General features: G+C 45.5%; 1 protein-coding gene across 4 annotated transcripts in view; it reads right to left on the bottom strand.

Annotated features, from left to right (window-relative positions):
* Window positions 1-2,198: 2,198 nt before the first annotated feature.
* The window catches only part of LOC143286794 (uncharacterized), a 72,843-nt gene continuing 53,271 nt past the window's right edge, over window positions 2,199-21,770 (bottom strand). For 2 of the 4 annotated variants that reach the window (XM_076594585.1, XM_076594594.1), the window contains 12 exons: window positions 20,984-21,041; window positions 19,544-19,638; window positions 18,807-18,956; window positions 17,633-17,780; window positions 15,447-17,056; window positions 14,062-14,314; window positions 13,309-13,395; window positions 12,162-12,284; window positions 11,247-11,430; window positions 8,022-9,550; window positions 7,046-7,098; window positions 2,199-5,373 (listed from right to left, as the gene is read on the bottom strand). In XM_076594585.1, coding sequence (XP_076450700.1) covers window positions 4,726-5,373; window positions 7,046-7,098; window positions 8,022-9,550; window positions 11,247-11,430; window positions 12,162-12,284; window positions 13,309-13,395; window positions 14,062-14,314; window positions 15,447-17,056; window positions 17,633-17,780; window positions 18,807-18,956; window positions 19,544-19,638; window positions 20,984-21,041 — 4,938 coding nt within the window. In that variant the 3' untranslated portion in view covers window positions 2,199-4,725. The remainder of the gene's footprint in view (window positions 5,374-7,045; window positions 7,099-8,021; window positions 9,551-11,246; window positions 11,431-12,161; window positions 12,285-13,308; window positions 13,396-14,061; window positions 14,315-15,446; window positions 17,057-17,632; window positions 17,781-18,806; window positions 18,957-19,543; window positions 19,639-20,983; window positions 21,042-21,770) is intronic. The other 2 variants (XM_076594602.1, XM_076594611.1) reach the window with 2 other exon arrangements.

The following is a 21,770-nucleotide window of genomic DNA, read 5'->3' as shown; positions in this document are numbered from 1 at the left end:
TGTGAAACTTCTCTATGGATGGCAGGAAGACACACACTATGTGTGAAATTTCTCTATGGATGGTAGGAAGACACACACTATGTGTGAAATTTCTCTATGGATGGTAGGAAGACACACACTATGTGTGAAATTTCTCTATGGATGGCAGGAAGACACACACTATGTGTGAAATTTCTCTATGGATGGCAGGAAGACACACACTATGTGTGAAATTTCTCTATGGATGGCAGGAAGACACACACTATGTGTGAAATTTCTCTATGGATGGTAAGAAGACACACACACCATGTGAAACTTCTCTATGGATGGCAGGAAGATACACACACTATATGAAACTTCCCTGAAATTACTTATTTAATAGTTTTATCAAATTAAAACATGTACACTGGATCATATGAAGTTCTGCTTTCGTCAGTTAAGAAAAGAACATTATATTGGAGCAGCCATATAACAAGATCTAACGGCCTTGCTAAAACAATCATCTGAGGAAGCTTATGTTGAATCATAACTAAACTGCACTTTTTGGCAAATACTTATCAATTTACTCTGTCAACTAAATAGCTAAGAATACATCCATGTGTTCTTCACTTACTCAGTAAACCAAATTTCTGAACAGTTCTTTGCAACTAGTTCATTCACCATACTTATTACGGCATTCTACTGCACACACCACTCACATCCTTGTAATTTACATTTTTTATTTGAAAATGCCTTGGTCAAATTTTTTTTCCAAGTTCAACAATGCAGACATTTGCAAAATATCCTATGGCAGGAATAAAAAAAAGAACAAAAAAAAACCCACAAAAAAGCAAAAACAATGTACAACATGTATTCATATCCTATGGTTAAAAAAAAACGAAGAAAAACATCCTCCAAAACTGATCTGAACACATTACACATTGGACTCGAGATCATGTACAGCAACACAAACATTCCCAAGATGAAATACAAGAAAAAACATGCATACACACAATCCAGAAAACACACACACACACACACACACATATATATATATATATTCTTTTGTTCTTTAGTCTGAAAAAAATTCAAGGAAATTTGAGAAAAACACATTCAGAAGAAAAATAAATTGGTCTCAGATTTGACATGACAGGGATCATACATCATTCCTTTTTGACGGGTTTTTTTTTTGTTTTTGTTTTTTTTGTAATGAAAAATTGTTTAGTCTGTCATTCATTATTTAACAATATAGTATTAATTCGGTGACTGTTTAAAAAACAACAGAAAATTAGTTGATGTATACCAAAACAGATGAGCATGCTGGCTAACCTGCAGGAAACTGAAAATCATTCAGATGTGGTAAACTGAGGTCCTGTGTGCAGCATGCACTCAGAAAAAAGAAAAGGGCGGTGCTGCACTGTATCCACATGTTCTTCCCAGGGACAGCAGCCTGAGTTTCACACAGAACAATCAGATGTATTTGTATTTCATTTTATCACAACAGATTTCTGTGTGACATTCGGGCTGCTCTCCCCAGGGAGAGTGCGTCGCTACACTTCAGCGCCACCCTTTTTTTTTTGTATTTTTTCCTGCGTGCAGTTTTATTTGTTTTTCCTATCAAAGTGGATTTTTCTACAGAATTTTGCCAGGAACAACCCTTCTGTTGCCGTGGGTTCTTTTACATGCTCTAAGGGCATGCTGAACACGGGACCTCGGTTTATCATCTCATCCAAATTACTAGCATCCAGACCACCACTCAAGGTCTAGTGGAGGGGGAGAAAATATCGGCGGCCGAGCCGTGATTCGAACCAGCGCGCTCAGATGTGACCATGTGACCAAAGAGCAAAACAATATTAATTAGTACAGTACAATTATTTCATGCCAGTTGTCTCATGCTGCTTTAAATAACATTTTGGATTGCGAGTCAAATTTCAAAGTTATCATTCTCTGATTCTGTCATTTCATGTTTAGCCAATCACCTTATCATCACTATATGATGATCATATGACTATTCTATTACTGAAAAAAAGAAGAAAACTTACCTCCAATGAAAACATGTTTTTTGTTGTTGTTTGTTTTGTTTGTTTCTTTAGTAAGTGCAAAGTTTGGTGATCAGATGATTATTCTAAGACTGAAAAAAACAAAGTGGAGAGAAAAGTATTCACAGATTTTTTATCATGTTTTTTTTTTTTTGGGGGGGGGGGGGGGGGGGGGGGCTGGGGGGGGGGGGGGTTGGTGCAAGCATAGTATCTTTTCATATAAAAGATGGACTTTTTTTTTTTTTTAACTGTCTTTTTGCAAAACAAATTTCAAATTTCAAGCAAGTTCAACAAAATCTCCAGTTTCTTTTATCTGAGTTGTCACCACCCCTTTTAACCCAGATGGATTTTCATGTTGTGTGAAGCCACTGGTAAAGAAACTGAACTTACCCACTCTTACAACTATCATACCGCTGTTTTAAACCCACTCTTACAACTATCATACTGCTGTTATAACCCACTCTTACAACTATCATACTGCTGTTATTAACCCACTCTTACAACTATCATACTGCTGTTATAAACCCACTCTTACAACTATCATACTGCTGTCAAACCATCTATCATTAGTGTCAAGCACAACCCTACACACAAACTACACAAGTATGCACATAGACACATGCTATTTCTCAGACACTGGGGTCCTTCTCCTTCTCTCTCTCTCTCTCTCTCTCATTCTCTCTGTAGGGAAGGGGAAGACTGCAAACACAGGACACTTTTTTTTCTCTCCACAAAACAGGCAAACGACCTCAGAAGCATAGACACGGATGTCAACACCACAACCACAAACCATGGAAAACTGTGGTGCTGAACATGTGTGTGCCACGTCAACATCAGCTACAACTCTATAACAAATCACACACAAAACAAGTAGCAATAATCATCTGCTGCCTTGCTGGCCGGACACAAAAGAAGGCGGGTACACGCATGTACAGGGCAACAATGATATGTTTGATACTGGCTTGATGCTCGCCGGGGAAAAGGGAGCTCAATGGAAAAAAAAAGAAGAGTGCACAACCAGATACAGATATGTAGATTATATACACGGCACTGTATAAGTTCTACACAAAAGTGTCACTGGTCACAGCTCATCTTTCAGAAAAAGCTTTACAGATTAGACTGTACAAGTACAACCAAGTAAATCTGCAGCAACTTTTGTTTGCTTTTTAACACAGACTGACCATTCTATTCTTGACAGATTTACACTGCGTGAGTTGAAATGTCTGTCCTCACTGTCCCCCTCTGTGGGGGTGTGACTTTAATCACTGCACAAAGCACTGGCCAGAACCTCTTCTAATTCAACACATACCATCACAACAAACGTCACCAATGCTGAAAATAACACGACTATCCCCAAAGTTCTGTACATTCCTACTCTGAACTGAACACGCAAGTGACACGCCCAAGCCAGATTCTGTACACATGTCTACTGTACACACATCATGCTGCCTCACAAGAAGCTTAATTAACCACTGGCACTAAACACCAACGACTCAAACAGTTTTTGTGAGGTTTCACAAATCTGATTTACAAGACTCAAAATGCTGAACACTTAACAAAGAATGCTGCAAGCAAAGATATGTTGACAACCATTTCGTGATGCCCTATATGGCATCATGACTTGACCTTTCTGGGTATCAATAAAAAATATTTCTTTAAGATTAAGAAGAGAACTTTTTATAAAGTTATCTTTTGTATGACTGAAATAGAAACCATGTGAAAATGATTTGTCATGGCTCATTCTCATAAAAAATCAGTCAATGCATTATCATATATCTAAGACTGAGAGTACATGTGCACACACATACACTCACACACACACATACACACACACACACACAGAAGCACACACAGACACACTCACTCAAAGACCAAATGTGCTCATCATTCATACCAAATGCCCACAATTATAAAAGTAACCTTTAAAAAATAAACCATAAAACCATGTAAGTAGAAAAGTAACACGTAAAACCTAGAAAAACTAACTTACTTTCTTATGAGCACAATCAGCAAAAATACAATTTCAAAGCTTTATGTTTATACAATTCACCCAGAAACACTATTACAATTGTCAGAACTAAAGGAGAAAAGACTCCATTTAAAAAACGTACTGTGCTGATCTCTGGGAAGCCCGTCAAGTTCCCATGTTTATGATGTGATAATAAATTCATTACAAAACTAGAGATCAATATTTTATTTTACTTATTACTACTGAACATGCGTCTGTAAAATGATTTATCATTTTTATCAAATGGACAAATTCAAAACCTTTCATGTACCTAAAAAAAAAAAAACGAAAAAAAAACAATGTATAAAAATATATATATATATATCAAGAGCCCTACAAATGTGCAACATGATTCTGGAATGGCTTTCTATGCTGCAGAAAAACAAAACCAGTGGCGCGGTTTGAACTGATGATCACAGACTCAAGAAGGCCACGGGTTCCATATGTACGTTAAGTCACCTGGCAGTGGTATTGAAGGAAGCAACAGGAGGGAGGGTGGGGGCACTTTCATAAGCATCAGAAATTAATTCTTACGATGATGACGACACAAGAAGACATAGAAGAACAGGCAGCACTGGGGAAAGGGACCATAGCAATCTGATAAATCACAGCTGAGATCCATCCACTGTACCCATCTGTTTCCTGACACGGGGCAACATGTGCTTTCACAAGACACCGTGAGGAACACGGACAGTGTTTCTGAAGGGAGGGAATGTGTGGCTAGCTGGAGTTCAGTTTGCCCATGTAAAAGCTGCACTTGGCACAGAACAGCTTCCCTGGCTCATTACGCCGCTTGTGACACAGCTGGCATGCATCGTCATCACCCAGGGGGGAATCGTCGCTGTTGGAACTCCCTGTGTCTTCAACATCGTCCAGTTCGTTATCCGAATGGGACACATGGAATGATCGCCTCTCCTCATCGTCACTGTAGTAAGCACGGTCGTCCATGGTGACACGGGGCGAGCTCAGCTCTCTGGCCGACTCGTACCCAGAATTCACCTCATCACAGTTGGCGTAAAGTGCAAGGCTATCGGAAAACGTCACTGATTTGCGAGGTCGGTTTTTGTTCTTTTTGTTCTTTAACACAGACTTGGGTTTACGGGAGAAAGACTCTGACTTGCTACGTGTCCTGTGCACACTAACACCACCACACGACTGTTCACGACTGTCAGATTTAACGCTGCCATGGCGACTGCAAGGTCGAGACCCTGCACTCCCTCGCCTGCCCAGTCCAGTGTTCTCAAAGCGGGATGCCAGAGCACGGACGCTGACCGCGGTGCCTTCCATCTCACTGCCCACGTCCTCCACACTCACAGGGGTCTGTGGGTCTGTACTGCTGTGGGCAACGTGAAGCTGGTCACTTGAAGACTGAAAATAACACAGACACACACCGTCAACATTCTGTGGATCACTATATGTATACCTAGCCAACATACTGTGGATTATTATCAACATCATAGTTGTTATTATCATCATTGTTATCATCACCATCATCATTATCAAAAATATAAATTTGAATAAACATATTATTCTTGCCCTTGCACTGTACATCTTCTCCATTATCATCATCATTAACATCATTATCAAAAATTTTTTTAAATACGAACAAACATATCATTCTTATATTTGCAAAGTACCAAATCTTCTCAGTGATCAATGACCATTTCAATGAACACAAACATGAGCATGTACGTCATGAGGGCACGTGTAAGGGGAACAGATCTGGGAAGGGTGAAGCACAGTCAGCAGTGAAGGGAGGGTGTTGAAAAGAAACCATCACAGGTGTCAGACAGGGTGGGGGGCTGGGGGGGAGGGGGGGAGGGGGGGAGGGAGAAGGGGCAGGGAAGCGGAAGATGTGCCTCCCATACCAAACCACCAGAAACCGTGCACCAACATCATTCCTCACACACACATTGATGAGTGGCGCTGAACTGAACCCAAGTTCACACAAAGAGCAAGCAAATCCACAGGCACCCACCATTTCTAGACCTGGTTAGTTGAAAACATCCACAACAATTAGCACAATATTACTCGTGCTACAGTCCAGTGCTAACACATGCCTACCCATTTCAGCATGCAAGAACACATGAATAACAAGCTATAACCCCCCCTCCCCTCACACACACACACACACTTCTAAATAATTCTATTTCATTTAATGCAATGTAATTTTGACAATGAGTCTCATTCTCAACACACACACACACACACTCTCTCTCTCACTCTCTCTCGTCAACACACACCAGCATACATACACACACAAACAATCAGTCAAACACACTACAGACTATGGTATGCACAGGTACATGTACATGAATTGTTCACACTTGGCACTCTCTGAGACAGAAAACAGCATATATATGATACAAGTTAAAAGTTGTTACCATGAAACAAGTACAGAAATGACAGACAGCAATATGGAATGGGCAAAAGCTACAATGCACACACACACAGCACACACTCTCTCTCTACTCTTCAGAAAACCAGAAGCAAAGGGGTAAATGCAAAGAAGCATAATATTACTATACATCTTGCAAGGCAGTAAATGTGTACATTTAAGACTATAGTAGATGCATATAATTTATCTGAATGTTTGTGTCTAAAATCAGTAAATGTGATCAGACCTAAAATCTTAAACAGAAAGAAATTGTGTACATACCATCCATGCACAGTGTGTGTGTGTGTGTGTGTGTATGTGTGTGTGTGTGTGTGTGTGTGTGTGTGTGTGTGTGTGTGTGTGTGTGTCTGTGTGTGTGTGTGTTTCTGAGTGTACATGCATGCTTGCATGTGTGTATGTATGCACATGTGGCGTGCGTCCCTGTCAGAGTGTGTGCGCGCATGTGTGTGTACAAGTACTTGTGTGTGTGTGACGGAGTCTGTGCATGAATGTGCAGAGATCAAGCAGTATTGTGACAAAGACAAGATGTGAAAAAACAAAAAAAACCAGCATCTGGAATCATACAAGAGGCACAGGTGACTCTGAAAGTGATAGGAGAAAGAAGAGATGTTGGGTGGGTCGAAATGACGTCCTGATACTCACAGCACACTCCAAGGGGACAGAACTCAGTCTGCAGCCTGAACTACAGCTCTGATCTGCACAGGTAAGGAGCGAGGGGGAAACAGTTAAAGAATGCCGATGGTGGAAAGGAGAGAGAGGAATAATGAGGAAAATGGTTAATGATTTAGAACAAAGGAATCTGTCACCCTTTTGGAAGTCATTAGTTGTCAGGTGATGACTTTGTACACATATGCTATGGATTAATGATAACTGCACTGTTAATCAGTGGAGAAAAAAAGAAAAAACCAGAAAGACCCAGTTCTTACTGACAGAGAATCTGACTTGTTAAAAAAGACATGTTAATGAGCACACAAACAAGGAACATGCTGATATTACCATGAAGCAGAAGTTGTATCAGATTTTTTTTCACAGATTCTACTTCATATATCAGACTTTAAAATAAAACAGATTAACTTCTGCAACAAACAAATGTCTAGACAAATACAGTTTTTTTTTCACCTCCACTACCATTCCATGGTCTGCATGGAAAAAAAGATGATAATGCGAACAATGTAAGTTAGTCATCAGTATAATTTGACTCACTGAGAACCAACAGAGGGCTACTCAACCTCTGTTTCTGACAATATTTCAAAAAAGCTACACATCAAGATGAACTGAACTGTCACCAAATGCTCAAGTGCTGACCTGTCCTTTCTTTCCACACCAACCTTTTAAAGAAGAATACCCCGTCCCCACTGGAGTTAACAGACATGACATCTTGTTTTCTGACCCTCCACAAGCATTTGTCTGAGAATTTACAGATATTACATCCCTTTTTCTCCCTCTCTAGAAGCAGTTAATCACTGAGTTTACAGACATGACTTATCCTTTTTTCTCTCCCTCCACAAGCAATAATCATGGCCGAAAGCTGTAGCCAGAGTGTGAGAGCAGCACTAAGCCTTCAGCTGAAGCACTAGCTATCAGAGGCAAGAGAAGAGGAAGGGGTTAGTCCAGGTACCTGAGAGGTTAGCAGGAAAGGCAGTGTCTACGAGTTTCTGGCAGTCAGGGTGGGAGGCACAACGTGGCAGGGGGTTAAGGGCAGGGGTGGCGCCGGCCGTGGGAACAGCGCTGTTTGACTGGCGCCTTACACCTGGGGGCAGGGCCTGCTTTGAGGAGGAGGAGGGCATCATTGCCAGATAACTGCCTCCGCTCCCCACCTCCCCACACCCAGGCAGTTGAGGGGTGGGGGTGGTGAAGCACCCCGCTGATGATGAGGGACCCTGTCTACCAACCTCAGAGACATCGTGACAAGGCGGTCGTGTCTGTCCCTGGCTCCTGGGCTTCCCTGCTGACGGGGGAGGCAGGGAGTGGGAGAGGGAGGAGGGTTTGGGAAAGGATGGGGGAGCTGTCTGTACAGGGTGGGAGGGAGGGAGGGACCCCCTGGGGCCCTGCAGTGCTGATGGAGGAAGAGACTTGAGTCCGTCAGAACATGGCTGCTGCTGCTGAAGATGATGATGGGGAGGGTAGCTGGACACAGGGTGGGGGGTGTGTGCTGCCGGAGGGGGGTGATACCCCTGATGCTGCTGCTGCTGCTGCTGCTGCCAGGATGGACGTCCAGACACTACATGCTGCCCACTCTGTCCCCCCGAGTAATTCACAGGTCTCTGAGGCACCTGACTGCTGCACTGCCTGACGTCCTGCGGATGGGGGTATGGTATGGACCCTCCTTGCTGCGACGTGTACTGCTGACCAGACCCACAATGCTGCCACTGCCGCTGACCCTGGCTGTCCTGCAGTGTTGGCCGCATGTCCGGCCTGCCCATCCTGTGACCGGATCCCGTGCTGCCATGTTCAGACCCTGTGTCATCCTGAGACTGATGACCACTGCTGGCCTCCGCCTGCAGATTCTTCTGCGTGTGGAGGAAGGACTGGTACACCTCTGTGCCATCGCTGGTCAGTCTGCGGGGCTTGTTCCGGGGCAGGGTCCCCCCACCCTCCGCCCCCCCAGGTCCCTGCAGGTAGTTGGAGGAGTGGGACTGAGGCAGACGACTGCCTCCTCCACTGCTGTCTGTCCTGGGGTGGGTGGTGCCAAGGTCCTGTGATCCTGAGCTAGCTCTCTGTGTTCTGGGCACAGAGCTGTCCCGACGACCGCCGTTTCTACTGTCCATCCCTCGACCGTTGTCCGCCCCTTGTCTTGAGGCACTGCGTTGTCGCTCGTGAATGTTGTCTTGCCTTGAAGCACTGTGTTGCCTCTCGTGAATGTTGTCTTGTCTTGAAGCACTGTGTTGCCTCTCATGAATGTTGTCTTGTCTTGAAGCACTGTGTTGTCTCTCGTGAATGTTGTCCTGTCTTGAAGCACTGCGTTGTCTCTCATGCACGTTGTCCTGCCTTGAGGTGCTGCGTTGTCTCTCATGGTGCATGTTGTAGCTGCCTGAGGAGTCCTGACTGGGAAGAGAGCGGCGGGGGTGAGCACTCCCTCGGCTGTCTGGCCGCGGCTGTCGGCTCAGCTGGTCGCTCATGTCTGAGTCACTGCTGGTGATGCTGGACCTGGGGCACAGCAGATGACAACACTGTCAGCAACTGGGAGTACAGGTGTGGGGGTACAGGTGTGGGGGTACAGGGTACAGGTGTGTGGGTAAAGGTGTAGGGATACAGGTGTGGGGGTACAGGTGTGGGGGTACAGGGTACAGGTTGTGGGGGGTAAAGGTGATAGGGATACAGAGTGTGGTGGGTACAGGAGTGTGGATACCAGGTGCGAGGGGTACAGGAGTATGGGTACAGTGTGGGTACAGGTTCCAGGTGTGTGGGTACAGGTGTGGGGGTACAGGGTACAGCGTGGGGGGAACAGGTGAGGGGGTGTACAGTGTGGGGTACAGGGTACTGGTGGGGGAACAGGAGTGTGTGGTACATGTGTTACAAGGTGTGTGGTTAAACATGGTATAGTGTGTACAGGGTAACAGGTGATGTGGGTACAGGTGTGGGGTACAGGTTAGCAGGTGTGTGGGGGGGGGAACAGGTGTGGGGGTACAGGTACAGAGGTGTGGGGGTAGGTCACAGGTGTGTGGGTACAGGTGTGGGGGTACAGGGTACAGGTGTGTGGGTACATGTGTGTTGGTACAGGTGTGGGAGTACAGGGTACAGATGTGTGGGTACAGGTGTGTTGGTACAGGTGTGGGGGTACAGGGTACAGGTGTGGGGGTACAGGGTACAGGTGTGGGGGTACAGGTGTGTGGGTACAGGGTACAGGTGTCATGTGTGGTACAGGTGTGGGTATCCGATACAGGTGTGGGGGTACAGGGTACAGGTGTGTGGTACAGATGCGGGGGTACAGGTGTGGGGGTACAGGGTACAGGTGTGGGGATACAGGTTACAGGTATGTGGGTAGTTGTGAGGGTACAGGTGTGGGGGTACAGGGTGCAGGTGTGGGGGTACAGGGTGCAGGTGTGGGGGTACAGGTGTGTGGGTACAGGTGTGTGGTAGAGATCTGAGGGGTGGATAGCTAAATGTAAATAAATGAGTGTAGACATGAATATGAATGCTCTCTGTTGTTCAAATATAAACAATAACCCCAGCTATACATTAATGGATTATTCCATTATCTAACAGTGACTGTGTGTGTATCATTGTGTTTTTGAGAGATTCACTATGCACAATATAACCCAACCCCTCCTCTCCTACCTTTTTGCCTATTCATTTTTAAAATGATAACATTCAAATCAATACTTTAACTAAATGTCTACAGTCAACAGTATGTGACCTGACATTAAAAGAATTCTTTCTCCATTCTGTAAGAACAAATTTGAAGTAACCATCATGCAATTATCAGCAAACCAAACAGCCCATTCCATCAGCCAAACCACCGGACCAAAGTCACAGTTTCAGTTCCTGTTTCTAAAGGAGGCATCACTGTGTTTGGACAAATCTACATATGCTTCACCACATCTGCCTAGATGCCTGACAGCAGTATAACCCAAGGCATCAGTTAAGCTTTGAGTGCAGCATGCACATATATTTGTGTACCTATCTGAGTAGATTTCTTCTGCAGAATTTTGCCAGAGACAACATGGGTTCTTGGTGTGCCAAGAGCAAACTGTATAAAGGACCTCATTTTATCATCTCGTCTGAATGACTAGACTCTCAGTTTGATTTTCCAGTCAAACTTGGGAGAAAGGGTAAGAGTAAATTTGTAACCCAGACCTCCAAGGACACTGTACTGGCAGATAGTGTCAGGTATTCCTCCTACCTGTTTCCGCCTGCCGATGTGACGTCGGTACCCATGCCTGGTGGTGGGTGAGGCTCCTGTCTGGGGGAGGGTCCCCGTTTCTGCAGGGTGCGAGACTTGAGCAGGCAGGAGTTGTGTTTCTTCTGCACATAGGCCAGAGCCTTGCTGTTCAGCTCCTTCTGTGCCATGGCTTCCTTCAGGCACACTGCAACACACGTAGATAAAGATTAAAGGTCCAGCAGCCTTTCAGTTTTACGGCCATCTGGGCAGTGAATTTATATCCACTGTGTCCAGGAGCTCAGCATAGGAAAAAGGGCCCAATCCTCTCCTTCCGCTGTTAAAACCTCCCCCAACTGAAGTCAGGTACCCGTTCACACCTGGGAGGAGTGTGGAGTAAAGCGCCTTTCCCCAGGGACACACTGTACTACCATGCTGAAACAGGGCCTCAAACCCTGATCACTGGTGAACACTGGATCAAAGTCCAACCCCTAACTCTGCCATGGTACCTTCCACACACATGGCCTCGTTTTATGTTTTGTATCAATGTCTGTCACTCTGTGGACTTTGACATAATGTCATAAAACCTTATGTTTTGTATCAGTGTCTGTCACACTGTGGACTTGGACATAATGTCATAAAACCTTAATGTTCACAAGACGTGAGGCACACAAACACAGACATACACACAAATGAAATATTGATTTAACAGAAAATATTTCATTAAAAAAGATGTGTACTTTAAGGCCAAGAAATACAATTGTGACAGTGATGGCACAGAATAGAATAGAATATTCATCTTAATAACTTAGTGAACTGGGGTCACAAGGGATACTGATGAAACCGTACATCAAGGGTACAAACATGCATTGGAAATGATACAAACACAAATACAGTAGGATTATCTGAAGACGTGTGGAGTCAACTGGTGACACTCACCTAGAGCAGCCTCACAGAAGTACAGGGCTGAGGGGAAGTTGTCGTTGGTCTCCGCTATCATACAGTTGTCCATCAACACGTCTGCTTTCTTGCACAGCACCACAAAGTCCTCACTGATGGTCTCTGAGCACACACACACACAGCACATTATAAGATGCCATCATCTTTCACACACATACATCCTCATACAATATGCTGTGTAGTAATTCACACACACATATATCTTCATACAACATGCTGTGTGGTCATTCACACACACACACACAACTCCATACAACATGTGGAAGGATTTCTTGGAGAATAACTTTAGTAGTGAGAAGTGGCCTTGTGGTAAGGTACCACTACTTGGAAGCAAATGTCCACTGGTTTGGGACTGGGGTTTTTACATCCCAACCCCCACTCCACAAGTCATTTAGTGGGGGTGTGGGTGCTGGCTATTTGGGTGAGAGGATAAACCAAGGGCCATGTGCAGCATGCACTCAGCACATAGAAAAGAACCCAAAAGGGTTGTAACGAGCAAAAATCTGATGAATTTTCCACTTCAGTTGCAAAATAAATACACTTTTTTCCTGATTTTTCTGAATCAAAGCGATTTATCATCAAGAAGACCAAATGAACAATGACCACTGACATCCTGACTTGTGAGCTGTGTTATCCCAGTGAGGTAACAGCCCTTCACTGACATCCTGACTTGTGAGCTGTGTGTGTTATCCCAGTGAGGTAACAGCCCTTCACTGACATCCTGACTTGTGAGCTGTGTGTGTTATCCCAGTGAGGTAACAGCCCTTCACTGACATCCTGACTTGTGAGCTGTGTGTTATCCCAGTGAGGTGACAGCCCTTCACTGACATCCTGACTTGTGAGCTGTGTGTTATCCCAGTGAAGTGACAGCCCTTCACTGACATCCTGACTTGTGAGCTGTGTTATCCCAGTGAAGTAACAGCCCTTCACTGACATCCTGACTTGTGAGCTGTGTGTGTTATCCCAGTGAGGTAACAGCCCTTCACTGACATCCTGATTTATGAGCTGTGTGTTATCCCAGTGAGGTGACAGCCCTTCACTGAAGAGCATAGTCGATAGCAGCAGTCAAGGGATTAAGCCATGTCTACAGGAAGAAAACAAGAGCACTGTACATCTAGTTCCTCACCGTCTTTGTCCAGACTGTCAAGCGAGGACTCCCTCTCGTGGGCAGACTGCGAGCCGGACGACTTGATGATCTGAAACTGGGCGAAATCTGCAAGACAAGGAGTCAGTGTGGGTTACACACAGTGGTCTGTCAGTGTCTTCTCCACACAGCAGGCACCCATGGCAAACACACAACACTACCTGAGCTCCCTAACTCCTGCACTGCCTCTAACACACATACACACACACACACACACACACACACACATTCACACACAGTGTTTAATCAGGACAGTGAATATGCAGCGTTTTAAACACACACACACACACACACACACACATGAGGGGAGATCGTGAGGAGGCAGGGGCAAGCAATACTGAGTTTAAACATGAGTGACGATAGCATAGATTTTAATATTAACTTATTGGCTTGATAAATGCTGTGTGTGCATGTATGTGTAGCTTGTTTTAGTCTGCCAACAGTGATTTAGATTTTTATTTGACCAGTTTTAATCTCATTATATTGTGCGCCTGATCAGATTATGCCTGTGTTTTATAAAATGCCTGTGATTGCACAACTTCATTTCGTTGGCGATTTAAAGCACTGCCTGTGATTGCACATCTTAATTTCCATGGGGACAAACAAAGTACCACATTTTGTGTTTTATAATGTGCCTGTGACTGCACAACTTAATTTCAATGGGGATTATCAAAGTACCAATAGTACTACCACATTTTTTATATCTGATTCAATTTGTTCACAGGGGTCACTCACTTTTTGGAGGCACAGCAGGACCTCTGGCCTCAGAGGGGGGAGGAGCCGTCGTGTTGGCCACGATGAACTTCTGGGTGCCCAGTGGCTCGTTGGGGGCAAAGCGGAGCATGTCCTCCTGGCTGCTCTCCTTGATGGGGTGCATGATCAGCCGCCCATCCTCCCGCTGGCTGCCCCCCACACCCACCCCCTGTGAGGGATGACCTCCTCCATAGGGGTCACTGCCGTTCTTGTTGCTGTACTGCTGTTCCATCAGCTGTCAGAAAGGGAAAGTTACAGTTACATTTGTGACTTACATCGACACCCACCTCAGATGATATGGTCAACTGGGATGATCATCATCCAAAGAAAATGGTGAGAGAGGTGGTGGGAGGAGGGTGGGGGGAGGAGGGGAAAGGAGACCTATTTAACACTACACTGATAATTATGATGGACAGCAAAAATGCTATTTTTTGTTGTTGGGTGTCTCCAAAGTAAAAAAGATGATGTTATGGGATGGGTGAAGGTGTGGTGTTTGTGCAATATCCCCGTCACTTAAGTTATTCATCACTGCTGGTTAAGGTTGGTTAAGGTGTAGTCCGTATAATCTGCTGAATGACTTTCACGCACTTGAACCATATGAATTTACCATACCAAAAACAACACCCTGAAGGTCGTCACTGTGTGGTAAAAGTTAACAGAAACAACATGAAACAAGCTTGAATATGTAGACATTTTATAACATGCTTCTTAAAAAAAGAAACAGTAAAAACTTCTTTTCATAAAAAAAAATAGTAAAAAAACAAAACAAACCTATGCCTAATACTGCCCATTTATACACAATACACATAAGTTACAAAAATGCCAAAAAGTCAGCTCTTGTTACAACAGAGTGCACTGAGAAACAAACCAACGACTAAACACACACAAAAAACTAACACAAAACTGATAATCATATATGTGATAGCTTGATGTTGTTTTTGTTTTTGTTTTTTATTTACAACTCTAATTCTGTAAACAATAATAATAACATTAATAATAATAATAATAAACAACAACAACAACAATAACAATAATAATAAAGGTGTCTATATAGCCCTTCATCTTGAGCAGAGACAAACCAAAGCGCTTGCTTTCACACCAAGTATTCACACACATGCTTAACTCTTAATTAAAGATAAAAAAAAAAACACCTTCTAAATACATGGGAATACAAAGCTGGAGAAACAGTACAGGGGAAAGAAAAAAGGAGGGTCAGAGACAAGTCCAGTCATTCACACGCACTGCATTTATGACACTGATGACAAGCAAAACATCTAAAACAAACACCTGAACATAAAGTTAGAGAACCAGTAGATAGGAGGGAAAGAAGGAGGGGCAGAGCTGGGGAAGGGAAAGGAGATACTGACATGCTGGGTGTTGACAGAGCGAGGGACCACCATGCTCTTGCTGAGGAAGTACTGAGTGTAGGGGTCCACTGTGCCACTGCCCGTGGAACTGGAGCTGTTGCGGTCGCTGCTGCCGTAGCCAGAGTCCTTCTGTGAGCCCAGCGACATGTTGTCGAAGGGGATGCTGTCCGCGGTGAGGCTGCCTCCACCCGAGGCCTTGCTGGCCAGCAGCTTTCCCATCAGGCTGTCTGACTCCACGCTGCTGGCGCTGTTATTGCTGCAGGAGGAGTTCTGGCGGTGCACCCCCTGGTGCTTCAGGATGTTCTCCACCATCCGCCGGTCGATGTACTGCCCCCTCTTCTCAGCCCCCCCCACCAGGTCCCCCTCGCTCTCGCTCTTTTTCAGGGCAGCATCTGACTTGCCACCCTTCTTCTTCTCTGACTTTTTGGAGGCGTCCTTCTCTGATTTCTTCTCCTTCTTCACTTTCTTCTTCACTTTCTCCCCATCCGTTTTTTTGGTGGTGGCAACCTGGTCGATGTGTCCCACAGATGCCGAGTTCTTCATGGCGCCGGGCTGTGAGGTCAGAGATGTCTGTCGGGAGTGGGGGGGCTGACCGTCATCACTGGCGTTGTACTCTGGGGGTGGGGTGCCCGGAGGGAGGGGAGGGTCCACAGCTGTGCACTGATAGCGACCTTTCCGCGTCAGCTGAGCCACTTCCTGATGAGTGGAGCCCGACCTCTGATGGGGTGCTGAGTCGGCGCCGTGGGTGTTGGGGGGACCCTTCTGGCGTGGCAGAGTGGCCAGTCCTGACTGCACGGCCGTGTGGGCCATGGGGTCAGCCGGTTCATAGTGACCATGCCCTGTCAGCTTGGGCTTCACCACCACATGCTGACTGCTGCCAGTTGTCTCCCCTCCGTCCTCATCCCGGCCAGATGACAAGGATCGCTGACGGCCATGAGGGGCGGGGGGCTTGTGACCCACCTTGCCCCCTTTCGACCCGTCAGCATGTGAGGGGTAGCTTAAGTCTGGAGCATGGGCCCCCACCCGACTGGGATCCACATGGTACCTCACCACATCCACCCCTCCTTTCTCCTTGCTAGGCGTGCGCTTGGTGAAACTGTCCTTGCGCTGAGTGTCCGGATAGCGCGACACGTTGGGCGGCATGGGAATCTGGTTCTTGGAATCGACTCCGTTCAGCGACGGTCTGCGATACTGGTCGCCGCTGGACAGGGTGTAGTCTGTATAACTCCCAGCCTCCTCTGCCATGCTTTCCAAGTGCCCCATGCTGGCGCCCCCATCCAAAAGCTGACGACGACAGTTGGGGTGGAAGGGGCCGGACCCATGCTCTCCCCCTTCGCCCCCTTCAGCTTTGTTCCTGTCGTTCTTCCCTGTGACTGCAAACAGGAAGCTGGGCTGGCGGGAGTGCTCACGGCTCAGTCTGGCAGGAGAGTCACGCCCACTGTCATGGGACGGGGTGTCCGGGGCCTGGCTGGATGGGAACGAACCCGGGCCCACGTTCGGCTGGTTAACCTTCGGCGTGGGTGTTGTGGCACGGGCGGCTGTTGATCCCATCACCTTCAGGTTTTCGTGGGTCCTGTCCAGACCCCCCTCACTGTCCTCCCCCGTTCCCACTGCAACACAACCCACATGGTCCTTCCTATCAACACAGCTCACATGGTCCTTTCTATCAACACAACCCACATGGTCCTTTCTATCAACACAGCCCACATGGTCCTTTCTATCAACACAACCCACATGGTCCTTTCTATCAACACAACCCACATGGTCCTTTCTATCAACACAGCACACATGGTCCTTTCTATCAACACAGCACACATGGTCCTTTCTATCAACACAACCCACATGGTCCTTTCTATCAACACAGCACACATGGTCCTTTCTATCAACACAACACACATGGTCCTTTCTATCAACACAGCACACACGGCCTATATTACAGTGAAAACTGCCACAATCACTGCGTCATACTCTACTCTTAGTACTGGACATAGTTAATCTATATATTACAGAGGAATCTATTGTGACGAAAGAGTACAACAATACAACACAATGCTATACAGTTGAAACGTAATCACTGCTACAACCAAACTGCGTCACTTCACTAACAAAGCCTGTTCATTTCAAAACAAGTCAAAACAAACAAACAAACAAAAAAAACACCACTAGTCCTGTGGTGACAGGGTTACCTGGAGCGTATCCCGGAGCCATGACCCGCTTGCGGGGGGCGGTGTCCACAGACACGGGGGCCGCCGACGGGTTGGCATACAGCAAGAGCAGGGGCTGGAACCGACCCCGGCTGCACCGCTCCACCACGTTCTTCCACTGCGGCCCGATCTGGTTGTCATCGCCACACAAACAACGCCACAAATCAGCGCCTGCTTTGACCTTACTCATCACTGTTTCACATCAACAGATCAGTGCATGCTTTGACCTTACTCATCACTGTTTCACATCAACAAATCAGCGCCTGCTTTGACCTTACTCATCACTGTTTCACATCAACAGATCAGTTCATGCTTTGACCTTACTCATCACTGTTTCACATCAACAGATCAGTGCCTGCTTTGACCTTACTCATCACTGTTTCACATCAACAGATTAGTGCCTGCTTTGAACTGACTCATCACTGTTTCACATCAACAGATCAGTGCCTGCTTTGACCTTACTCATCACTGTTTCACATCAACAGATCAGTGCCTGCTTTGACCTTACTCATCACTGTTTCACATCAACAGACCAGTGCCTGCTTTGACCTTAGTTACTCATAACTGTTTCACATCTTTCACACACATGATGAATACAATAAAGAGTGTATCACTTCCACACGTGTTTCAAAGCTGTGGGATATGGCATCAGGGGGTGAGCAATGACAAGGGAGTGTCACGCAAAACAGGATGGGTGGGGCAGCAAAAATAAGACGCTAAAAAAAAAAGGAAAAGAAGAAGATAAACATATCTGTGTACATGCAAAAACTGGAAAAAGAACCAAAAAACAACAACAACAACAACAACAAAAATGGTTCTGAACATGCACGTAACTGTTCAAGACATTCAAGAAGCAGTGATTCAGAAGGGTCTGTTTTTTGTTTTTTTTCCCCAAAGGAAAAATAAACCATTTTAAAGGCAACAAATTAAAGATGATAAATGGAAAGCTTAAGCATGTAAACAGGCCAAATTTACACAGTCAAGGATCAGGTACAAACACACAGACAGAGACCGGGCAAGAGACAGCTATTCATGGCAAAAGAAACAAAAAAAGCACTGTATTCCACCCCTCTCCCTCCTCTTCTCACCCCCCTTTCCCTCTCCCCTCCCCTCCACATCTCCCCAAACACATGCTTCAGGAAAGCAGAGCCCCCACCTCCTGAACAGTGGCGTCATCAAAGTAGATCCATGTCTTCAGCTTGGAGTGAAAGACGAAAGTGGAGTAATGTTTGCCGTAGTAACAGACCACCGCCACCAACTGAAGACGTGGCAGCTTCCGAACGTCTGGCATCACCCGATGATACATCTGCAGAATAGAGACACACATCATGTCTGTGGTTAGACATGCATCGCCTGAATCACTATTGTGAATTGACGTTAAATCAATGGCCATCATACACATGCACGCTCATATAGCGCACATTAAGGTCCCACAGTGTGATACTGTTTTACGCAGACAGTCAGGGTTCATTCAGGGTTTCAGGATGTTTAGGACGAGGTTGCTTGTTCGTAGCTTGCAGTAAAAGACATGTCTACTTCTCATCCATTGAAAACACAATGAATTACCTCCCTTACTCTGGATATTTTCTCTCTCTTACCTACTTGTGCACAGTGCACACACACTCTCTCTCTCTCTCTCTCTCTCTCTCTCTACTGTACACACAAGATCAGATACCCACTCACATACGATCATATCAATCAAACGTTGAACACAGACACACACTAAACAAAAACAAATTTCACAGTATAACATTTCTTTTTACAAATCAGCTTTCAGTTTTAGCTGGTGAACGATGGACATACCTACAATGATACACACAAACAGAACCACAGGAAATAAACAACAACAACAACAAAAAAAAAAAAGGAAAAAAGAAGAACTGTATATCTCACGTCCTGAAGGAGAATGGCTGTGCCCAGTGCAGCGGCAACCTCTGTGGTGGTCTCCATGCTGGGATGGTCACTGTCCCACACCAGTCCCACACTCACTGCAACACCCACACACATCATGTCACACCCACTGCAACACCCACACACTTCATGTCACACTTTACTGCAACACCCACACACTTCATGTCACACTTTACTGCAACACCCACACACTTCATGTCACACCCACTGCAACACCCACACACTTCATGTCACACTACTGCAACACCCACACACTTTACTGCAACACCCACACCTCATGCCACACTCACTGCAACACCCACACACTTCATGTCACACTTTACTGCAACACCCACACACTTCATATTACACTTTACTGCAACACCCACACACTTCATGTCACACCCACTGCAACACCCACACACTTCATGTCACACTTTACTGCAACACCCACACACATCATGTCACACTCACTGCAACACCCACACACATCATGTCACACCCACTGCAACACCCACACACTTCATGTCACACTTTACTGCAACACCCACACACATCATGTCACACTCACTGCAACACCCACACACATCATGTCACACCCACTGCAACACCCACACACTTCATGTCACACTTTACTGCAACACCCACACACATCATGTCACACTCACTGCAACACCCACACACATCATGTCACACCCACTGCAACACCCACACACTTCATGTCACACTTTACTGCAACACCCACACACATCATGTCACACTCACTGCAACACCCACACACTTCATGTCACACCCACTGCAACACCCACACACTTCATGTCACACTTTACTGCAACACCCACACACTTCATGTCACACTCTACTGCAACACCCACACACTTCATGTCACACTACTGCAACACCCACACACTTCATGTCACACTTTACTGCAACACCCACACACTTCATGTCACACCCACTGCAACACCCACACACTTTAGTGCAACACCCCCACACAACGTTTAGTCAAGTTAATGCACCCCCCCACACACACACACTTCACAGCAACACACACACTTCTCACTGCAACAAGCACACACTTCACTCACACTTCACTGCAACACCCCCACACACTTCACTGCAACACCCCCACACACTTCACTGCAACACCCCCACACACTTCACTGCAATACCCACCACTTCACTGCAACACGCACACACTCAATGCAACACCCACATACTCAATGCAACCTACTGTGCAGTTGCAAGATGCATGCAAGCAAGTACATGCCTGAGTACACCAACACAAACACAGATAAACACACACTCACACTCACAGAGGAACACACACACACTCACTCTCTCTCTCTCTCTCTCTCTCTCACACACACACACACACACACACACACACACACACACACACACATTCAAATACCAAAAACACTTTCATGCATACAAACTCACCAACATCTGGAATGTTCAAAAGTGTTCTCTGCTTCTGCAGCTGATTGCCACAGTCTGACTGAAAACAAATGGATAAAAAGTAAATCACAACAAAAATTAGGTAATGCAGATAGAATTATCTTTAAAAAAAAAAACCCAAAAAACCCCCAAAAAATCCATGAAACCCATTAGTAAATTACTCCCTCATCCTTCCTCTGCCTGTTACTGGCAACATACTTTGGAAGGGGTTGGAGGAGGGGGAGAGGTCATTCTTGGCGACATTTTAACATTTTCTGAACACATACAAAGGGCACAACGAATGTCAAAACATTTCTGAGCTCTTTGGGGAAACGATGGGACTTGTTTACACAGCAATAAAAGAAAAAAAAAGGGGGGGTGGGGGGGGGGGGGTCTTCTTTGTCCTAAAGTGCACTTACTGTATTCATCACTTAATTTCATTTACAAACACCCAAACGTCAGCGCTGTCTATGTCAGCATGAAAATCCTTGCACATCAATCAATCAATCCAACTTAACAATCTCTACAGAGATGGGGCAGGAGGGGAGTAAGTGAAAACAAACAAGGCTGAGAAAGAGAGGAACAGAGAGACTGTCAGGAAATACATTAATCGCAGTAAGAATTTTTTTTTGGTTTTTTTAATCTATAACAATGATAACACATGGAAACATCAAAAGTAATAGTGTGTGAACCAAATTAGCAGAAACACACACACACACATACACACATGGACACACAAAGACACAGATACACACACACACACACATGGACACACACACACACACACACA

Source organism: Babylonia areolata, chromosome 1 (genome assembly GCF_041734735.1).
Source record: "Babylonia areolata isolate BAREFJ2019XMU chromosome 1, ASM4173473v1, whole genome shotgun sequence".
Taxonomy (NCBI): Eukaryota; Metazoa; Mollusca; class Gastropoda; order Neogastropoda; family Buccinidae; genus Babylonia; species Babylonia areolata.
Note: the sequence above shows the minus strand (reverse complement) of the source record. Positions and strands in the feature narration are given on the sequence as shown.